General features: G+C 46.4%; 1 protein-coding gene and 1 non-coding gene across 3 annotated transcripts; both read right to left on the minus strand.

The window, feature by feature from the left end:
• Positions 1-391: 391 nt before the first annotated feature.
• On the minus strand, positions 392-18,537 carry LACTB (lactamase beta). 2 transcript variants are annotated; one of them, XM_016192655.2, is made up of 6 exons: positions 18,024-18,537; positions 17,316-17,382; positions 9,166-9,356; positions 8,225-8,576; positions 6,412-6,577; positions 392-1,213 (listed from the first exon to the last, which is right to left on the minus strand). In XM_016192655.2, the coding sequence occupies exons 1-6, from the start codon at positions 18,534-18,536 to the stop codon at positions 682-684; spliced, it is 1,821 nt and encodes a 606-aa protein (XP_016048141.2). In that variant the 5' UTR covers position 18,537; the 3' UTR covers positions 392-681. The 2 variants fall into 2 exon arrangements, 1 of the variants encoding a protein (XP_016048141.2); XR_009545262.1 differs by having other exon boundaries at positions 1,075-1,213; positions 6,412-6,573.
• LOC132533544 (U2 spliceosomal RNA) lies at positions 16,434-16,624 on the minus strand. Its single transcript, XR_009545418.1, has one exon. It is a non-coding gene; the product is annotated as a U2 spliceosomal RNA (small nuclear RNA).
• Positions 18,538-21,262: the final 2,725 nt, after the last annotated feature.

Raw genomic sequence — 21,262 nt, forward strand, 5'->3', positions numbered from 1 at the left:
AAAACAACAAGGGCAACAAAAGGGAATAAATAAATTAATTAATTTAAAAAAAAATAAGACATTGGCTTTTACCAGGCTGTGCGGCTACCAGTGGATGGTCTTCCTGCATCCCTTTCCTGACAGCCCCACTCCCAGTATGTCGGTAACTGTGACATGCTGCCTGCAGCCTTATAAAGGACTTGGTACCAGGCTACCCAGCTAAGCTGTCCCTGAATCCCCAAGACTCCGAAACTGGGAGACAGTAACTGCCTGTTCTTTTAAAGCTGCAACAGATAGTAACCATCATGCCCTTTCTCAGAATCTTATTTCTGTTGTCACACTGAAAGAACGACTTTGGATGATTCTTGAATTTTACTCCAGATTACACATTCCAACAGTGGTTTCTGGTTTGTTTTTTTTTATCAGAATATTTTATTTCGATAGTTAACACTTTTTCCAAAGAGTAAAAATGATGTAGTTACTTCCCTGAGTTTAAAGGACTAAACCCTACAACAGAAGAGAGTTCCAAAAGTAAGCAATTAGAGGTACATAATTGTCTGCTTTTGATTATACCCTGTTACAAACCTATTCTTAGAAAAAAAGTCTCATGTATTTTGAGACTTTGAGTTAATGTTTCAAAGAAAGCGAGCGAGCGAGAGAGAGAAAACCAAACACCCACATCTCATTTTGCACCTGGGAATGTTAAGGTGCCTCTGACCTGTCTTTATCAAACTCCAGCGCTATCTTCAGAGCGGTACTGTTGAGGCCTACGGACTGCATGTTACAGACGATGGAGACCACGATGCCCCGAGGCGGGACCGTGCTGCCTAAGGCTTCTGCATCCAGTTCTTCTGGGAGGACCAGCAGGACGCTGCTGGCCCCCACGGCGCCCCCGGTGTGTGAGGCATAGTGCCGCTGCTTCCTGCAGGAGCCGTACGTCTGCTTTTTCTCCACCACCCCCCATGCCATAGCGTATTTGCCCTCTCGGTCCCAGGACATCTCTGTGTTGGGGACTGGTGTCCACATCATGACCATGGTTTCTGGCTTGAGATATCCGGGCAGGAGGTTCTCCTTTGAGTCCTTGAACAGCCCGACTTGGTAACTGTACAGCATTGCATTCCCAAATTTCAGCAGGTCCCCCACTGTGGACAGGAAGCCGCCGCCGGCCCATTTGTAGGAATTGTCCACATAAGGGGTGTTGACAAGACGCCTTTTTTTATTGTAAACATAAAATCTGAAAGGCAAGGAGAACGGACAAGAACATGGATTAGTCAGTCTCCTGTTGGCTTTACACCTGACAGAGACTAGGAGGGCATTCACGTAAGACAGACTGTCTTGCTCGGAAAGTAACCGCCGACTCTGAGCATGATGTAAAGTTTAGTGAAACACAGATAGTGGAGAAAACCAGTTGAGTTCCCTTGTGAATTCAAGCAGAGAAAGAGATTTTTTCCCCTGTTGGAATAGTTTGACCTTGCTGAGTCTCCAAGTTTTTAATATCTGTTACAGTTCTTTGTACCTTTGTCCCTCCTATTACCATATGCAAGGACCCAGGTTCAAGCCTCCACTCCCCACCTGCAGGGGGAAGAAGCTTCACAAGTGGTGAAGTGGGGCTCCAGGTGTCTCTCTCTCTCCTTCTCTCTCAATTTCTCTGTCTCTATTAAAAAATAACAATATCAACAGAAGGCCCTGGGGAGCCGTGGATTCACAGTGCACACATCAAACCCTGGCGATAAACCTGATGGCAATAAAGAAAAAAAAAAAATCAAACATGATCTAGCTGCCCTGTGTTTATGCAGAAGCGCCCTCGTCTGGTAGGTCTTTGAAGTCCATGGACATAAGGGATCAGGCGCCCCACTCGGATTTCGTAACCAATGTGTCCGCGTCAAGATGCCCTCGCCTAGAATGAAGACTAGATCCCGTGGCTAAGGATAATGAGAAGTGCCATGAATGATGAGATGGTGTGGGACTTATTGGTAGGAGAAACCACCAAAAAGTCAATTTAGCGGGGGTCGGGCGATAGCGCAGTAGGTTAAGCACAGGTGACACAAAGCACAAGGACCAGCATAAGGATCCGGGTTTGAGCCCCCAGCTCCCCACCTGCAGGGGAGTCGCTTCACAGGCGGTGAAGCAGGTCTGCAGGTGTCTTTCTCTCTCCCTCTCTGTCTTCCCCTCCTCTCTCCATCTCTCTATCCTATCCAACAACGATGACATCAATTGCTACAATAGTAACTACAACAATAAAACAACAAGGGCAACAAAAGGGAATAAATAAATAAATAATTAATTAAAAAAAAAATAAAGTCAATTTAGCAAACCTAAATTTAAATCCCGACTCCCATTATCTATGCGGATTTTATTTGATTGACAGCTACTAGTCACTGATTCAGCCCTCTACCTGTGTGCACAGGCACTGCTCTAGCTCCTGTTTTATAGATGAGGAAACTGAGGCACAGAGGAGGCACCCGACTTGTCCAGAGTCACACAGTTTGTAAGCGGCAGAGGAGGACTCAAACAAAGCCAGTCTGGTCTCCCTGTTCTGTGCTGCCTCTCGGCCTCAGAATCTCGATTCATAAATGCCGAGGAGGAGACCCACTCAGCAGACCTAGGGCTGTGTACGAAGCTCCCCGCATCCTTTAGGGAGCTCGATGCTAAATGAAGTCACCTGGTGTGCCCACACAGTCACTGACAGAGCACTGCCGCTGCTCAGGCACCATTCGGATGCTGGGATGTAAAGTGTGTGGCCTTGAGACTCTAGCTCATCTCACAAAGCAGCCCGGCTCAGGAGGCTTCAGCCTCGAGCGCCATGAGTGCTGCTCTTGGATTTCCAGCTGGCTGACTGTCTCGCCTCTGAGGATCTTTTTTTTTTTATTATTATTTTCCAAACTGCCTGGGCCGACCCAAGCCATGGCCGGGACACCACTTCCAACTGTTTGAGCTCTTAGATCTCAGACTCTCCCCCCCAGCCCCCGCCATGGCTGTGCTTCAGCCAGACTCGGCCTCATGACCTCCACGTGCTGCCCCAACCTCCATCTCCCAGGGTTTCACCTGCTTTTCTGTTGGCGCCTGACACTGTCACAGTGATTTCAGCTGCCCGCGTCAGCTGTGGTCTTTGGTCCTTCCTCAGTGATTAGGAAGTTAGGAAACACACCTCACGCCGCAGCTTCCAGGCACCTGCCCCCTACATAAGGCCTCACGTCCTGGCTTCTGTTCCTTCCTCACCACTAAGCACCCCTCCTCCGCCCCTACACACACCCTCTTTGCATCTCTCTGTCTCCCTGTGACACGCTGCCTCAGCACTTCTGTTCCCATGTAGCTCTGGGCTCTCAAGCCTGGGATTCCTGGCTCCCCCAACACCAGTGGCCCCAGGTCTTCTCTTGTACAGGGATGACTCTGTGATGCTGCTCTGAGTGGGTTTGCTCAGAGATACAAACGCAGAGAGGGAGAGGAGGAAAGACACCACAACTTGGAAGCTTCCTCCATTGGGTGCCACCCGGCCAGAACCTGGCTGAGCTGTTTCGCAGCCCCAAGGAAAGGTTTTTCTTTCTTTTTTTTTTTTTCAAATATTTATTTATTTCCTTTTTGTTGCCCTTGTTTTTATTGTTGTTGTAGTCACTGTTGTTGTTGATATCATCATTGTTGGATAGGACAGAGAAATGGAGAGAGGAGGGGAAGACAGAGAGGGAGAGAGAAAGACAGACACCTGCAGACCTGCTTCACCGCCTGTGAAGCGACTCCCCTGCAGGTGGGGAGCCGGGGGCTCGAACCGGGATCCTTACACTGGTCCTTGCGCTTTGCGCCACATGCGCTTAACCCGCTGTGCTACTGCCTAACTCCCAGTTTGTTTGTTTGTTTGTTTTTTTAAAAGAAGTGAGAATGAAATGTTTCCTCCTCTTTCATGCCCTATTCTTTTGCTGAGGCCCCTTTAAACAAACCGGGATGGGCGAGGCCATACTGAGATGTCTGTGCAGGGTCTGACACACATTAAGAAAGCCGCAACTGTCAGCTGCTCTGCAGTCTGTGCTCTCAGAGGCTGGCTTTCAGCTTAGAGGAGACTCACTAATTACATGTCTCGCCCCCTCATAGGTAAGCCCAGATGGTCCCGATAGCCCCTTAATCTAAATCAAAGCAGAGCCAGGAATCGGCGCCACCTTTACTAGCAATTTTATTTTAGATTTAATCCAGACCCCCTGGTAGTCCTGTCAGATTGTCTCATGCTTTCTAAAAGAAGGTGAGGGTGGACCTGAAAATCATCAACACCGGAGTCTGAAATGGCTGAGAAATACAGACCATTTTAAGGTCATAGGAATTAAGATTCCTTGCTCACTGCTAAGCTCATTTCTTTTAGACCCCAACATCTTTTCCAGGCTGCTGTGCAATACAGACTAGATTGTTTTTAAGAAGTTGGTAATTTAAGGTTGGTCATTTAAACACAAGAGAAGAATGAACAATACTCAAACCTTAAAAGATCCAGGAGCTGGGAGATAGCATAGTGGTTATTTCACTCGAAGCTCTGAAATGCCAAGTTTGATCCCCTGAACTGCTCCACATGCCCTCCCCACCCCCTCTATTTACCTGTCTCTCATTAAAATAAGTAAAATTAAAAATACTCTGCATTAATTCATCTATTTTGATTACCACTAAGCCACTGAAACTTTATCTTAGTGGAAGTAGTCAAGGTAAAAGTAACCACTGACTTATTAGGTGGTATCTAACCAACCAAGTAGTAACAAGAGTAAAATGGAAAAAGAAAACATCAGAACCATAACACACCAGCTGTTGGCCTCAAAAGTTACTCCCAACACCCCTTTCACAGATTCCCAGTAACATGAAGATAACATTAGAGTTTGATGTATTTCAATAAAATGTCTAGCAAATGTTCACAGTGGACAAGCCTGGGGGGGGGGGGCATGTACCTCCCCAACACCCCAAAACAAAGTGATTAAAATTCCACCAATGGTAACAGAACAGATGTGACACATGACACAAGATAAGTACGTGTGACAATGTATGTGTGGTCCTGGACTGGATCCTGGACCTGGAAATTATTGGGTTTTTTCTTCTCCTTTTACTATAATGATATTGTTGGGACAACAGGCAAAATTAAGGTTTGCAAATTAAGAAAAGTACTGTGTCAATGTTAATTTCTTGAATATCCTTGTTTTTAGAAAGATGAAATTTAAGGGCTGGGTGGTGGTGCACCTGGTTAAGCCCACACAGTACTATGCAGAAAGTCCCTGCAAGGACCTGGGTTCGAGCTGCCGTTCCCCCACTGACAGTGGGAGTGCTTCGCAAGTGATGAAGCAGGTCTGTAGGTCTCTCTCTCTCCTTCCTCCTTCCCCTTTCAATTTCTTTCTGTCCTGGCAAATAAAACAGGGAGAAAGAGGGAGGCGACAGCCAGGAGCGTGTGCATTCGCAGCGCTGCCACAGAGCCCCAGTGACGGTAAACAAACAAAAGTAAAGATGCATTTAGGGTTATGGGTAAAGGGCTTAGTGCCTGAAACTTATTCCCAATAATTCATGGGGAGAAAAAAAAAAAAAACCCAAACACGAAGGGCCAGGAGGTGGCACACTTGGTTAAGCACTCGCATTACAGTGCGCAAGGACCCAGGTTCAAGGCCCTGGTCCCCACCTGCAGGGCGAAGGCTTCACAAGTGGTGAAGCAGGGCTGCAGGTGTCTGTCTCCCCCTGCCCTCTTAATCTTTCTCTACCCAATAATGAATAAATAAATAAATAAATAAATGTCATAGACTTTTCTGCATGAATGAACTTCCAAATGAAAATTTAAACAATTAAGAAATGAGTAAGAGACAAATGAGAAAAGCCTTATAAATTAAGGATTTCTATAAAAAAATAAAAAGCTTTATATGGGAGTCGGGCGATAGCGCAGCGGGTTAAGCGCACATGGCACAAAGCTCAAGGACTGGATGAAGGATCCCGGTTCGAGCCCCCGGCTCCCCACCTGCAGGGGAGTCGCTTCTCAGTCGGTGAAGCAGGTCTGCAGGTGTCTGTCTTTCTCTCCCCCTCTCTGTCCTATCCAACAAAGATGACACCATCAATAACAACGATAACTAACAATAAAACAACAAGGGCAACAAAAGGGAATAAGTAAATTTTAAAAAGCTTTATATAAGTAGCTTTATAAAAGGGGTAACTGAAAAGCACATTACAGTAGCTACAAAGGGAGCAGTTTTGGTTTAATCATCCTTGTGCTTATGCTGCTAGTACTATGTTTAATCTAAGTCGTGGAGGCTACTTTATAAATTAAGTAGCTTTCTCTCACAGAGAGAAAGACAGACATGGGAAGACAGACATGTGGAAAAGCTCCTGAAATGTGCCAAATTGATTTTGGAATGGAGACTAGGGAAGGCTGACTTTTAACTGGTAAGACAGTGTGGAGCTGAGACAAGGCGAGACAGGGGTGGGTTTATTTACCTGGCTCTATTGTAAATCACTGGCTCATTTTCTTCCTGCACAGTTGTCAACATATCCAAGTCATGGAATATTTTCTGCATATAGTCCAAATATTTATATCCTGAAGCTCTTTCTACTATGGCTGCCAGTAGGGTGTAGCCAAAAGTTGAATACAGAAACTGACTACCTTGAGACACCATTACCAGGGGAAGGAAAGAAAAGAAAATGCTTCATTATTATTAAAACATGCAAAATACTTTCTCACTGAAAACTCACATCCCTTGAAACTAGAATGCTGCTTTAGAATTTATAAAATATCATGAGTAATATGTTCAATCACATTAAGTTAATTTCACAGTCGCTCTGCTTATGCTAGGCCTCTAACACAGTAAAGAGTATATTTAAAATTTCATATACATCTAGTCCTTTCTATGATAATAAAATAAAAGTCCCATCTTAAAACAACACAAAAACCCTTCAAACTGGTAACAAAACAAGAAGGATGGAAAATGCAGATTTGATTTTTTTTTTTTTTTTAGTTAACTCTCTTGTTCTTAGTATTGTTCCACCCCTTGGATTAGGGCCTATAACAGTTGTACAAATTATTTTAGTAAAATGCATGTAGCTGTGGGCTGGGTGGTGGTACAGCTGCCTGAGTACACATGTTACAATGTGCAAGGACTTGGGTTCAAGCCCCCAACCCCCCCTGTAGGAGAGAAGCTTTATGAGTGGTGAAGCAGGGCTGCTGGTGTCTCTGTCTCTGTCTCTCCCTCCTTTTGATTTCTGTCTCTATCCAATAAGAAAAAAGAAAATTTAAATTAAATAAAAACAAAATAGTGCAGCTATAAAAGCCTCACCTTTAGGGAGTCAGCTGGTAGCGCAGTGGGTTAAGCGCATGTGGCGCAAAGCACAAGGACCGGCATAAGGACCCTGGTTCGAGCCCTTGGCTCCCCACCTACAGGGGAGTCGCTTCGCAAGCAGTGAAGCAGGTCTGCAGGTGTTTGTCTTTCTCTCCCCCTCTCTGTCTTCCCCTCCTCTCTCCATTTCTCTCTGTCCTATCCAACAATGATAGCATCTGTAATAACAATAATAACTACAGCAATAAAGCAACAAGGGCAACAAAAGGGAATAAAGAAATAAATATTTTTTAAAAAACCTCACTTTAATATGTATTACAACATAAATAACAATTTACATCTCAAATATCTACTGCCTGTGTATCATTTGGAATTCTACAAAGATTAGGACTGTATTAAAAATAGGTGGGAAGCTTATCATCCAAGACAAAATCCCAAATTAATTTCTTTGCCCTTACTAATCATACCTGTAGAACACCAGTTTATGACAAAAACTTTCAGAATGGAAATGGAACCCAAGGACATAAGCATGGCCAGTTGACAGAGACTGGTGGCTTTCTGGGAAATCAAGTGAGGGGATGAACATTTATTTTTCTAAAGAATGAAGGCAAAAAATAAACTGGGCCACTTAAATTCTAACTACATGCTAGCATACAAATAATACTTTATCCTGTTCACTTTGGTCCAGATATTTTTTTCTTTCTTTCTGGGGGAGAGGACTATTATTTCAACATCAGTGCATAATTGCCACACAACCATCTTACCACTAAGAATCCTTAAGTCACCAGACCGGAAACACTTAGTTGCCTGGACGCTGGGCTCTGACAAGAACCACAGCCAAACAGTGAAGGCCTGAACTGCAGGCATGGCCCACACCAGCAGCAGCCACACTGGGGATATTCAGAAGGGTGTCTTCCTGGATTCCCTGGGAATCTCTGATAGCTAGGACTTTGGCAAGAGGAGGTGTGAACACTCACCAGGTTTGAAGAACAAAGGGTCATTTTTAAACAGTCTGAGGGACTCGATTGAATTTTCAAACTTTTCCTTTAAGTATAATTCGCCTTGCTCAAAGTCGTTCTTTTTCTTGGCAGGTTTCGAAGGCCGGCATCTGGCCTCACCGTCCTGCTCTAGTTTCCCCTTAGCTAAGTCACTCCTTTCACTGCTTTTGCTGACTTTCTCTTTTAGCTCTTTTTCTTGGTCCGAGGCCATTGACTCTTTTACCATCTTCAAGGCTTTGTAAGCTTTCTCTTCTTTCACCTTCTTCATGTCCTTTTCATAGTGACGAATTCCACTTAAGTGAGAAATCAGTAATCGGGTGGTGACGGAAACCTAAATGTAAGGCCATGAAGATGCAGTTAGGACAGCCAACGGCACGGGCAGCTGCTGGCATCTCAGGGCTGATTCCTCAGTAACAATACCCATTTAAAACTGGCTGGAAAAGCACGCTATGGACAAATCTTTTTTTTTTTTTTTAATATTTATTTATTCCCTTTTGTTGCCCTTGTTTTTTATTGTTGTTGTAGTTATTATTGTTATTGATGTCATTGTTAGATAGGACAGAGAGAAATGGAGAGAGGAGGGGAAGACAGAGAGGGGGAGAGAAAGACAAGACACCTGCAGACCTGCTTCACTGCCTGTGAAGTGACTCCCCTGCAGGTGGGGAGCCAGGGGCTCGAACCAGGATCCTTATGCCAGTCCTTGTGCTTTGCGCCACGTGCACTTAACCCACTGTGCTACCACCCGACTCCCCCTGGACAGATCTTTAGCCTCAGACCTCTGACAAGTACCCATCCCACTCTCATTTGGACTTAAAAACAATTCAGTTAGTGATCTTTCAAAATAAACCACGGGGTCTTGTGAAGTCCTAATTTAAGCCACGTAGCGCGCGGTTACTCCGTCGTGTGCTTGGCTGTGTTACCTTTTCACCTTCGTATTCTTTTTCTGGGAATTCAGGGACGTAGTGCTGCACTGGAGCATCGAGGTCCAGTTTCCCGGCTTCCCACAGTCTGGCGAGAGCCACCATGGTGAGGCTTTTGCTGATGCTGGCGATTCTCATGACCGTCTCTGCCTTGCACGGGACTCGGTTCTCAACGTCGGCATAGCCTAGACCTGCGGGTGAGGGCAGAGCCACTATCAATAGGCCTGACACACTTTATAACTCCCCCTGCGTTTCTCTAAAGGGGAGACAGATATTCCACCTGTATGATTCCATGTGGAGAATAAGAGGTTTGGCGATACCTCAACACAAGTCTAGCGGCTGCGCCTTATAACTGGATTGTGCCTTGTGCAGCATCCTAACATCCTACCTGAGTCAGGTATTAGGCTTTTCTTTTTTTTTCAATATTTATTTTCTCTTTTGTTGCCCTTGTTTTTTGTTTGTTGGTATGCTTCTAAATTCTGCTTCTAAGACCACTTCTGTTTCATTGGTTTAATCTCCCCTGCTTAACACTGTATTCTATTTACATAACCACTGTTAACCAAGCACCGCCCTGCCTCCAGGGCATTGGTTTAATCCTCACTGTTTTGCACCCTTTTTTCCTTCTCCCCACCTCCTATCCTATCCTACGTACATCCTCTTTGGACCTGACTCTTCCGCATCAGGATATGTAAGGACAAGATTGTGATTAGAGATAGCTTAGATTGCGCTGGGTTCCACATGAATAAAGACTGAACTACATACCACTCAGCCATGAGTCCCTGGTCATCTCTCTCTCCCGCCTGCGAAGCTAGCCTGGCATAATGGCGCCCGAACAGGGACAGGAATCTTGGCTCCACACACATGCAGCAGACCAAAGGAGACCAGATAAATAAAGCCGCCATGGCCTGCCTTTCTACTTATGAAGGTTTCCCAAAGCCTCTACTCTTTCTTTCTCTACAGTTTCTCTGTCTCTGGAACGTTTCGCTCTGGGCCACACTTTGGTTCCCTGAACGGGAAATTTGGTTCCTTATGACCATGATCGTGGAGCTTGGGAGATGTGCAGAGATTTCTCCTGGAACTTTCTGGACTGCCTCTCCCGTGTTTCCCGCAGAGAGGGACTGCTCTGGATTGGGGGGCATTCTCCAGTGCCCTGGTGATTCCCAAGGATGGAGACACGTGGTTAGTTCTACCTCCTGATTCGATTCTTTCTCCGATGGGAAGACGTTTTTCAAAATGGGTGCCTGCAGCAATCCAGCAGGAACCATCAGAAGCACCCTAAATGGAATTTCAAAGAGCTTTTTGGACTAGGACGCCCTCCAGGGATTCATGATGCTACATGGTGAGATCTGGATAATCTGGTTCAAGGTGAAAGAAGCACAAGCTGCCTACAGCTTTTCTCTCGATTCCCCCCTCGTTGTTCTCTCTGAATATCTGAAGTTCGCTGTCTGCTTTTAGTTGCGTTTCATAAGAGAGTGATTTGAATGACTAAATTTTTGTATGACATTGACTTTACAAAAAAAAAAAAAAAGCTGGACGCAGCCGTGATTTCTAGAGACATCCCAAAACAATCCAAAAATTGTTTTTTTCTCTTTTGATTTTTTTACATCTTGGCATAAATGTGAAATGTTTAATCCTAAAAACTGTATGAATATGGGTGGAGTAGATAGCATAATGGTTATGCTAATGATTCTTATGCCTGAGGCTTCTAACCATGGTTCTTCTATTGAGCTTATGCTGTTTAAACAACCTTAAAAAGTTTTGTTTCACAAGTAAGTGAATTACAGCTGTCATCTTCACATGAAAAAACATCTGCTTTGGACTGACACTTTTATTGGACTTACTGGTACACCTCTTGGACACTTTACACAACTTTACAGCAGTTTCCCTTTATGCTGCTGGGTTTCTCAAAGACTGACTGCAGCCAGCTGCCTTGGGACTCTATAGGCCACACCCCTCACCTGCAGGCTCTTGTTCCCAGAGGCAGGAAACCTCCCTTCCTTACTAGGTCCTGCCCACAGAGGCAGGAAACGCCCTTTGAAGCAAGAGATGCCCCCAGAGGCAAGAAATGCCCTTTCACCTGCTAGGCCTTGCCCTTTGAGGCAGGAAACGCCCCCTCAGGCCTCCCCTTGGCATCACACTGGTTCTTGCTGCTCTCTTACTTGTTTCTCCATGTCTTCTGCCAGTTCTTTTGAAAATGCCTGTACGATATAGGTTTCTGTTCACCCACACCTGATACTATGGCCATTAGTTAAAAAGAAAGGGGAAATTGTTGGTATGCTTCTAAATTCTGCTTCTAAGACCCCTTCTGTTTCATTGGTTTAATCTCCCCTGCTTAACACTGTATTCTATGTACATAACCACTGTTAACTAAGCACCGCCCTGCCTCCAGGGCATTGGTTTAATCCTCACTGTTTTGCACGCTTTTTTCCTTCTCCCCACCCCCTATCCTATGTACATCCTCTTCGGACCTGACTCTTCCGCCTCAAGAGATATAAGGACAAGATTGTGATTAGAGATAACTTAGATTGCACTGGGTTCCACATGAATAAAGACTGAACAATGTACCACCCAGCCATGACCCTGGTCGTCTCTCTCTCCCGCCTGTGAAGCTAGCCCGATAATTGTTGTTGTAGTTATGGTTATTGATGTCATCATTGTTAGATAGGACAGAGAAATGGAGAGAGGAGGGGAAGACAGAGAGGGGGAGAGAAAGATAGACACCTGCAGACCTGCTTCACCGCCTGTGAAGCGACTCCCCTGCAGGTGGGGAGCCGGGGGCTCGAACCAGGATCCTTATGCTGGTCCATGTGCTTTGCGCCACCTGCACTTAACCCACTATGCTACCGCCCAACTCCCTCATTTTCTTTTCTTACTACATCTAAATAAAGGTTTTGAAGAAATCACCACAAAATAATGAAAAATTCCTTTCCCAAAGCTTTTGACTTTGTTAGAAAAAAAAAATAGATTTCATCTTTACCTAGTCCCCCCCCCAAAAAAAATAAGGAATTGTGTATGTCTCTAATGCTTAACAGAGTACATCTTAAGAGAATAAGGAACCAAATTAGTAAAGAAAACAAGGCCCTGAATTTTTTAATATTTTATTTATTTAGTATGTTTATGCATGGGAGAGAGAGAGAGAGAGGTATTTGCAGCACTGACTCACTGTTCGTGAAGATTTCCTTCTGCAAGTCGGGTCCTTGCAGCACTGTGATATTTGCACTCAACCAGGTGTGTTATGGCCCCGCTCCTAAAGCCTATGTTAGGTGTGTTATGGCCCCGCCCCTAAAGCCTATGTTTTTAAAACCCAGTGCTGGGGACACAGCAGAATGGATATGCAAAAGACTCATGCTTGAGACTCCGAGGTTTCAGGTTCAATCCCCAGCACCACCATAAGTCAGTGCTGAGCTGTGCTCTGGTCTCTCACTCTCTCTCTCTCTCGTTAAGATAAAATACATATTTTGCCATGATTGCATGAATTTTTTTGCATTTTTACCTGGTGACTGTTTATTATAATGAAAATTTTCTGACTAGAAAAAAATAATGTAAAAATAATAAAAACCAAGGGAGTTGGGCAGTAGCACAATGGGTTAATCACAAGTGGCGCAAAGTGCAAGGACCGGCATAAGGATCCTGGTTCAAGTCCCCGGCACCCCACCTGCAGGGTGGTTACTTCACAAGCAGTGAAGCAGGTCTGCAGGTGTCTGTCTTTCTCCCCCCCTCTTTCTTCCCCTCCTCTCTCCATTTCTCTATCCAACAACAACAACTACTACAACTACAACAATAAAACAACAAGGGCAACAAAAGGGAATAAATAAATATTAAAAAAAATAGAAACCTGCTTTCCAGATAGCATATTAATTTGCCATGTGTGTGACCCAAGTTCCATCTCTCTCTCTCTCTCTCCCCCCACCTCTCTTTCTCTAATATATATGAAAAGACTTCATCTCTATGTAGGATAATCACAGCACGGTAGAGCACACACATTACTAAGCTCCCAGTCCCCACCTGCAGGGGAGAAGCTTTGTGAGTGAGCAGTGAGGCCATGCCACAGATACCATCCCACCCTCACCAAGATCTCTCCCCAAACCCTCTCAATTTTTCTCTGTCAAAAGAAGGTGGGGTGGTGGTGGTGGAAGCCACTGGGAGTGGTGAACTGGTAGCACAGACACTACACTCCCAGTGACAATAACCCTGCTGGCCACACACACACTCACATACACACACATACACACACACTCACAGACACACACACTCACAGACACACACTCACACACACACTCACAGACACACTCACACCCACACACTCACACACACACTCACTCACACACACACACACAGACACACACACACAGACACATACACACACTCACACACACACAGACACACACACTCACAGACACACCCACACCCACACACTCACACACACACTCACTCACACACACACAGACACACACAGACACACACACACAGACACATACACACACTCACACACACACAGACACACACACATACACACACACACACACTCACAGACACACCCACACCCACACACTCACACACACACTCACTCACACACACACACACAGACACACACACACAGACACATACACACACTCACACACACACAGACACACACACATACACACACTCACACACACACAGACACACACACACACACACAAAAGGTGCTTTTATCCCCACCCACCCCAGGCAATGACCTCACTTGTTTCCTTGCATTCAAATCCTGAGTTTTTAATTTCTTCTTCATTCTGTTGACCAGCACTGCCCCAGCCACATGTAGTTACTGAGTACTGGACATGTGGCTAGGCCTGCGAGGGGCTGCGATTTAAAATACCTAAGTGTTCTAGAATTCATGGCAATAAAAAATATATAAAGTGTCGATACCAATTATATAACAACAGTATTACAAAAAAATAAAATGTCTCATTAGTAAATTTGTTTTTCGTTTTGATAGGACAGAGAAACAGGAGAAAAAGGCTAAGTGGGGGACACCCGCGGCACCAGCTTCTGGCTTATGAAGCCCCCGCAGGTGAGGAATGAGGGAGAGGGCGAGGGCGAGGGCGAGGGCGCTTGAACCAAGATCCGTGTGCCCTCTGCCAGGTCTGCCAGTGCTGTCCCCCAACCCTCAGTTTTTTAGACCAGAGCACTGCTTGACTCTGACTTACCTACAACAAAACAAACAAAAGGCCGACCTGATTCCATCTCTATCATAAGATAATCAGGGTGTGGGGCAGGGCCATGGTACCCTGGTTGAGTACACACAGTACTTACTATGCTCAGAACCCCAAGGTCAAGGTCCTCCCACCCCCCTCCCTGTTTGTCCCCACCTACATGGGGTGGGGGAAGCGTCAGGAGCAGTGGAGATGGGCTTAAGGTGTCTCCTTTTTCTCTCCCCATCTCTCCCTCCCCTCTCAATTTCTGTCTCCATCACATGAAAGAGAGGGGGAGAGGGCAGATAGCAAAGAGGGTAGATAGCACAATGGTTATGCAAATAGACTTTTGTGCTGAGGCTCCAAAATCCCAGGTTCAGTCCTTTGCCCCTTGATGAGCAAAGCTCTGGTAAATAAATAAAAATAAAATTGTTAATATAGCTATGTTTTCCTCACATCTAAGTTTGTAATGTTTGTATGCTATTTGGAATTGTGTTTTAAATAAAATGTGCTGATAGTGAAAAAATAAATAAAAATATTAGAGAGAGAAAGCAAACCAGCCATTCAGCCGTGGTTTCATCATGCAAGCCCCAGCAATAATCCTAGCAGCAACTGAAAAACAAAAGGGGAGTCGGGTGGTTGCACATTGGGTTAAGCGCACGTGGCGCAAAGCGCAGGGACCGGCATAAGGATCCCAGTTTGAGCCCCCAGCTCCCCACCTGCAGGGCCGTCACTTCACAAGCGGTGAGGCAGGTCTGCAGATGTCTATCTTTCTCTCCCCGTCTGTCTTCCCCTCCTCTATTTCTCTCTGTCTTATCCAACAACAATGACATCAATAACAACAGTAACTACAACAATGAAAAACAACAAGGGGCTTCAGAGGACCTAGTGGGGGTTGTACTGTTATATGGAAACTGGGGAATGTTATGCATGTACAAACTATTGTACTTACTGTTGAATGTAAAACATTAATTCCCCAATTAAAAAAAAAAAAAAAGAAAGAAAAAGAAAAACAAGGGCAACAAAAAGGGAAAATAAATAAATATTAAAAAAAAAACAAAAAAAACCTGGCAACAAAATAAGTAAGGAATATGCCAAAGTAACAAACTAAAAATAAAAAGTTTCCATATGTATGTAAATGGGCTCTGCTTGGTCTGCTTGGTTGGTGGGCGTCCCACCTGCGGAGAAGTGACATTGCCCAGGGCTCTAAAAGGAGGCTCCTTCCCGCTGCTTTGAAACCACTCTCCCAGCTAAAACTGCACATCCTAAGTACCTCAGTTTGATGCTTGACTCGTATATTTGTTGTTCCCTAGTCCTATAAGCTATATTTCTGTACCTGCACCCCCTTTGCTCCCCCCCATTAACATGCACTTTTATTAATAAATAAACCCCTCTGATTTCACATCAGAAATATAGCTACCGCATTTCATGTCCACACTTGTGTAGAGCAGGCTGCTGGAATAGATTAAAAGCCCATGTTTAATTCAGGAGCAGCAGAGGCTAAGTAGATGAAAAGCATGAAGAAACCTTTAGAGGCACAGAAGTGTTGCTATGGGACTCGAAATTGGGCAGCAGCAAGAAATGTCCTGATCTCGCAGCATTTCATAACTTTTGAATGTACTTTTTTCTTTTTTTACTACTTCTATAAGCTTCTGGATCATATAACAAGCTAAGTCAAGGGAGACACAGCTCTAAGAAATAATTACTCGGCCACTAAATTCCAGATGCTACCATGATGCCAACAGGACTTCCCAGAACAGATGGGTAGACCCCACCTCCCCAGACCCCTAGATAGAAAGATAGACACATGCTGGGAGTATGGATCCACCTTTCACGTTCAGCAGGGAAGCAACCGCAGGAGCCAGACCTTGCACTTTCTGCACCCCGGCATTGACCTTGAGTCTACACTCCCAGAAGGATTAAGAATGACAAAGCTATCAGGGGAGGGGATGAGGAAAAAAAAATTAAAAAATAACATGCTGTCTGAAGCAAGTAAGCTAGTGCAGCTTCCCAGGCGGTAAGAAGCCCCTTTGTTTTCCACCAGAACAGTGATAAGAGCAACACTGAAATCTTTTCTTCAGACACAGTCATTCCCGGATGGGGTGCACCGTTCCTGGAGACACTGCAATACCAGGCCGATGCGCGGAGTGGACGGAGCAAGCCCCTATTCCATCTCCCTGCTCTAAAAATCCGCTTAACATATTGTCCTCGGATAGAGGACGTATCAGATATTAAACTGATAAGAACAGATACTACACTTGATCTTAGCCAAAAGGCCGAGAAGCGATGCTGAGGCTCCGGGCCGTGCTGTGTCCCTGCTCATGCCGCCCCCTTCCAGCTCACGGCGAGCCCCCTCCGGAGCCCACTCCGCCCGGGGAAGGCTCCGCTCCGCAGTTTCTCCAGAGACCCGTCAGAAGTGTGTGCAGGTGTGTTTTGATTCGACACTCTGGGGAGTGAATCTGTACATTTCCTAGACAGGAAGAGCAGCTAATTTCACATGCACGCCCCGCCCTCTCCCGGCCGGGTGGGCGGGGCCTCCTGGCCCTGAAATCCCACCACACCCGCAGGCCAGGTGCGGACAGAAGGCCCCACGGGGTGCAGGTGATCTGCGAGCCGTAGATCTAGTCCTAACGGGCAGCGGGCTGGGTGCTACGACTAGTTTTTTTTTGTGTTTTTTTTTTTTAACCGGAGCTCTGCTCAGCTCTGGCTTACGGTGGTGCGGGGGTGGGGGGATTGAGCCTGGGACTTGGAAGCCTCAGCCATGACAGTCTGTTTGCATAGCCATTATGCCACCTACCCCCCCCCCGCCCGCTAAGACCAGTTTTAAAGCCTCCTGTTGATTCAGAATCTTGCAGTCTCAAAATCCCGCAGTTTCTAGAAAGCGCCAGGCGTCTTTTCTACAACACAAGAGACTGCAAACTGCACCCTCCCCAGGTTGGCACCGGACAAGTCAGTGAAAGAGCATTTTTCTGTGCCCACCTTCGGACCAAACTTCTTTTCCGTCTACAGAAACTCCGACCACTATGCCCGGTGCGCCCACCTCATCCTAAGAGAGAAGAGAGGGAAAGTGACAGACCGTTCAGACGGACAGACAGACACCTGGCCGCCCGCGCAGTGGACTGGGGCTCCGGTCCAGGCCCCGCCCACCACAGAGACCACGCCCACCACCCAAGCCCCGCCCACCGGGCCCCGCCCCCGCCGCTGACAGCCACGGGCGCGGTCCCGGCGGGGACCTTGACCTCCGCCCCAATTGGGCACCGCCACCCAGGACCCGCTGCCGGGGGCGGGCGATTGGGAAACGGGAAGTTTCTTCTCGGAAGCAGCCCGGGAGGGGTCCCTCGGTCGTGGGGGGGTTGGGTTGGGGGAGGCCCTGGTCTAGGTGGGGTCCTCCGGTCCCCGGTTAGGGGCTCCCACGGCCCCGGGTTGGTGATGGTGGGGGGGGGTCTCGACTGCGGATAAGGTGTCGTCTGACTTCGGGTGGGGCCCCCGGGCCTGGGCTGGCGGTGTCGGTCCTGGGTAGTGGATCCCCCGGGCAGGGTGGAGACCCCCGGCCAGCCCCCCGGGTGGTAAGTCACCCAGTCCCAGGTGGAGACCCCCGGCCAGCCCCCCGGGTGGTGGGTCCCAAGTCCCGGTTGGGGTACCGGGCCCGGGCGATGGGTCCCGTTCAGGGATGGGGTCCCCCTGCACCTTGATGCGGTGCAGCAGGTCGCGGCTGCTGTCCACGGCCCTGGCGAAGCGTCGGCAGGGGCCCGCGGGGGCCTGCGGGGGTCGGGGGCCCAGGCCCGGCTCGGGCGGCGGGGGCTCGGCCGGGGGCGCCGCCTCGGGCTCGGCGGGCAGCGCGGGGGGCGCGCCCCGCAGGCCGCCCGCCAGCTTGGCCCCGAGCGCCAGCCCCAGCCCCAAGCCTAGGCCCCCGGCCCAGCCGGGCCCGAGCGGCGGCAGCCCCGCACGCCAGCGAGTCCCGCGCCGCCCGCTGCCCCAGGCTGGGCGCCCGGCAGTCGGAACGCGCCGTGCGGCGGCGAACAGGAGCCGGTACATCTCGTCTGTGCGCGCCGGCGGCGGGCGGCAGTGACGGCTCGGGGGCGTGGCCGGGGGCGTGGCCGTGCGTAGGCCGAGCAGTCGACGCCCGAGCACCGAGCGCCGAGCGCATCGATCCCTTCTCTGTCCAGGCTGAGTCTCCCGACAGTTCTTTCTCCTTTCCATCAGCTCCAGTCCCCAGATCTTGTGTCACCTCCCCAGGAAAGCCTTCCTAGCCCTTCTCCCCAGGGCATTCCTCGCCTCACCCTGATTTTAGCGCTTACGCCTCCTCCATAGCTCTTGACACTTTGTTTCTGTGAACTTAATCAGGTGACAAACCACATTGTGATCTCTTAGGTGAGCCTGGAGTTTGACTTAATTTATTTTCTCTCATTTCTGGGACCTGGACACAGCATCTGTTCAGCATGTTACTCCCCCTTCCTTCGTTCCTTTTTTCCCCTCCTTGCTTCTTTTCTTTTTTAAAAATTCTCCACATTTATTATTTATTTATAATTTCTTTATTGGGGGTTAATGTTTTACATCCGACAGTAAATACAATAGTTTGTACATGCATAACATTTCCCAGTTTTCCTTATAACAATACAACCCCCACTAGGTCCTCTGTCATCCTTTTGGGACCTGTATTCTCCCCCGACACACACCCACCCCAGAGTCTTTTATTTTGGTGCAATATGCCAATTCCAGTTCAGGTTCTACTTGTGTTTTCTCTTCTGATCTTCAACTTCTGCCTGAGAGTGAGATCATCCCTTATTCATCCTTCTGTTTCTGACTTATTTCACTTAACATGAATTTTTCAAGGTCCATCCAAGATCAGCCGAAAATGGTGAAGCCATCATTTTTTACAGCTGAGTAGTATTCCATTGTGTATATCGACCACAACTTGCTCAGCCACTCATCTGTTGTTGGACACTTGGGTTGCTTCCAGGTTTTGGCTATTACAAATTGTGCTGCCAAGAACATATGTGTACACAGATCTTTCTGGATGGGTGTGTTGAGTTCCTTAGGCTATATCCCCAGGAGAGGAATTGCAGGATCATAGGGTAGGTCCATTTCTAGCCTTCTGAGAGTTCTCCAGACTGTTCTCCACAGAGGTTGGACCAAGTTACATTCCCACCAGCAATGCAGGAGGGTTCCTTTGACCCCACAACCTCTCCAGCATTTGCTGCTGTTACCTTTTTTTAACATATATATATATATATTATTTTTGAGAGAGAGACAGAAACACCAGAGCACTGCTCAGCTCTGGCTTATAGTGGTTTGGGGATTGAATTTGGGATTTAGGAGCCTCAGGCATGAAAAGTCTGTTTGCATAACCATTATGCTATCTCCCCCGCCCTGCTGTTACCTTTTCTGATGTATGACATTCTCACAGGAGTGAAGTGGTATCGCATTGTTGTCTTTATTTGCATTTCTCTGACAATCAAAGACTTGGAGAATTTTTTCATGTGTTTCTTGGCCTTTTGTATCTCTTCTGTGGTGAATTTTTTTTTTTAAGATTTTATTTATTAATGAGAAAGATAGGAGGAGAGAGAAAGAACCAGACATCACTCTGGCACACATGCTGCCAGGGATCGAACTCAGGACCTCATGCTTCAGAGTCCAATGCCTTATCACTGTGCCACCTCCCGGATGTGGTGAATATTCTGTCCATGTCCTCTCCCCATTTTTGGATGGGATTATTTGTTGTCTTGTGGTTGAGTTTGGCAACCTCTTTATTTATTTTGGTTATTAGCCTCTTGTCTGACGTATGGCATGTAAAGAGCTCTCCCATTCTGTGAAGGATCTCTTGGTTTGGGTAGTAGTTTCTTTAGCTGTGCAGAAGCTTTTTAATTTGATTTAGTCCCACAGGTTTATGCTTCCATTAGACTTCTTTGTAATTGGATTCATTTCATTGAAGATGTCTTTAAAATTTATGCGGAAAAGAGTTCTGCCAATATTTTCCTTTAAGTATCTGATAGTTTGTGGTTTAACATCCAAGTCCTTGATCCACCTGGAATTTACTTTTGTATTTGGTGAAATATAATAGTTCAGTTTCATTCTTCTGCATGTTTCAACCCATTGTTTCCAACACCATTTGTTGAAGAGACTCTGCTTTTCCCATTTAATAGTCTGGGCCCCTTTGTCAAAGATTAGATGTCCATAGGTGTGGGGGCTCACTTCTGGGCTCTCAATTCTATTCCACTGATTAGTGTGTCTATTCATGTTCCAGTATCAAGCAGTTTTGGTGATAATGGCCCTATAATACAGTTTGAGATCTGGGAGAGTGATGCCTCTGGTTCTGTTCTTTCTTCTCAAGATTGTTTTGGCAATTCTAGGTCTTTTCTGGTTCCAGATAAACATTTGTAGCATTTTTTCTATTCTCCTAAAAAATGTGGTTGGGATCTTGATGGGGATAGCATTAAATTTGTATATGGCCCTGAGTAGTATATTCATTTTGATGATGTTAATTCTTCCAACCCATGAACATGGAATATCTTTCCACGTCTTTGTGTCTTTTTCAATTTCCTTGAGTAGTGACTCATAATTTTCAGTATACAAGTCTTTCACTTCTTTGGTTAGGTTTATTCCTAGATATTTTATTGTTTTTATTCCTATAGTATACATGGAAAAACCTAAGGAATCCAGCAAGAAGCTTTTGGAAATCATCAGGCAATACAGTAAGGTGTCAGGCTACAAAATTAACATTCAAAAGTCAGTGGCATTCCTCTATGCAAACACTAAGCTAGAAGAAATTGAAATCCAGAAATCAATTCCTTTTACTATAGCAACAAAAGCTGTGTCCTCAATATTTTGATAGCTTGTGTCTTCATTTTCATTTAACTCTTGAAACATTTTGATTTCTTCCTCAATTTCCTCTTTGACCCAGTAGTTGTTAAGAAGTGTACTGTTGA

This window comes from Erinaceus europaeus, chromosome 16 (assembly GCF_950295315.1).
Source record: "Erinaceus europaeus chromosome 16, mEriEur2.1, whole genome shotgun sequence".
Taxonomy (NCBI): domain Eukaryota; kingdom Metazoa; phylum Chordata; class Mammalia; order Eulipotyphla; family Erinaceidae; genus Erinaceus; species Erinaceus europaeus.

Coding starts and splice junctions, on each gene's coding strand:
- LACTB (XM_016192655.2), bottom strand. CDS start 18,536: ATGGAAAGGAGAAAGAACTGTCGGGAGACTCAGCCTGGACAGAGAAGG. Junction 9,357..17,315: donor AAAAGAAGTTTGGTCCGAAG/GTGGGCACAGAA, acceptor CCTCACCCGCAG/GTCTAGGCTATGCCGACGTT. Junction 6,578..8,224: donor CCCTTTGTTCTTCAAACCTG/GTGAGTGTTCAC, acceptor TGGTGTCTCAAG/GTAGTCAGTTTCTGTATTCA.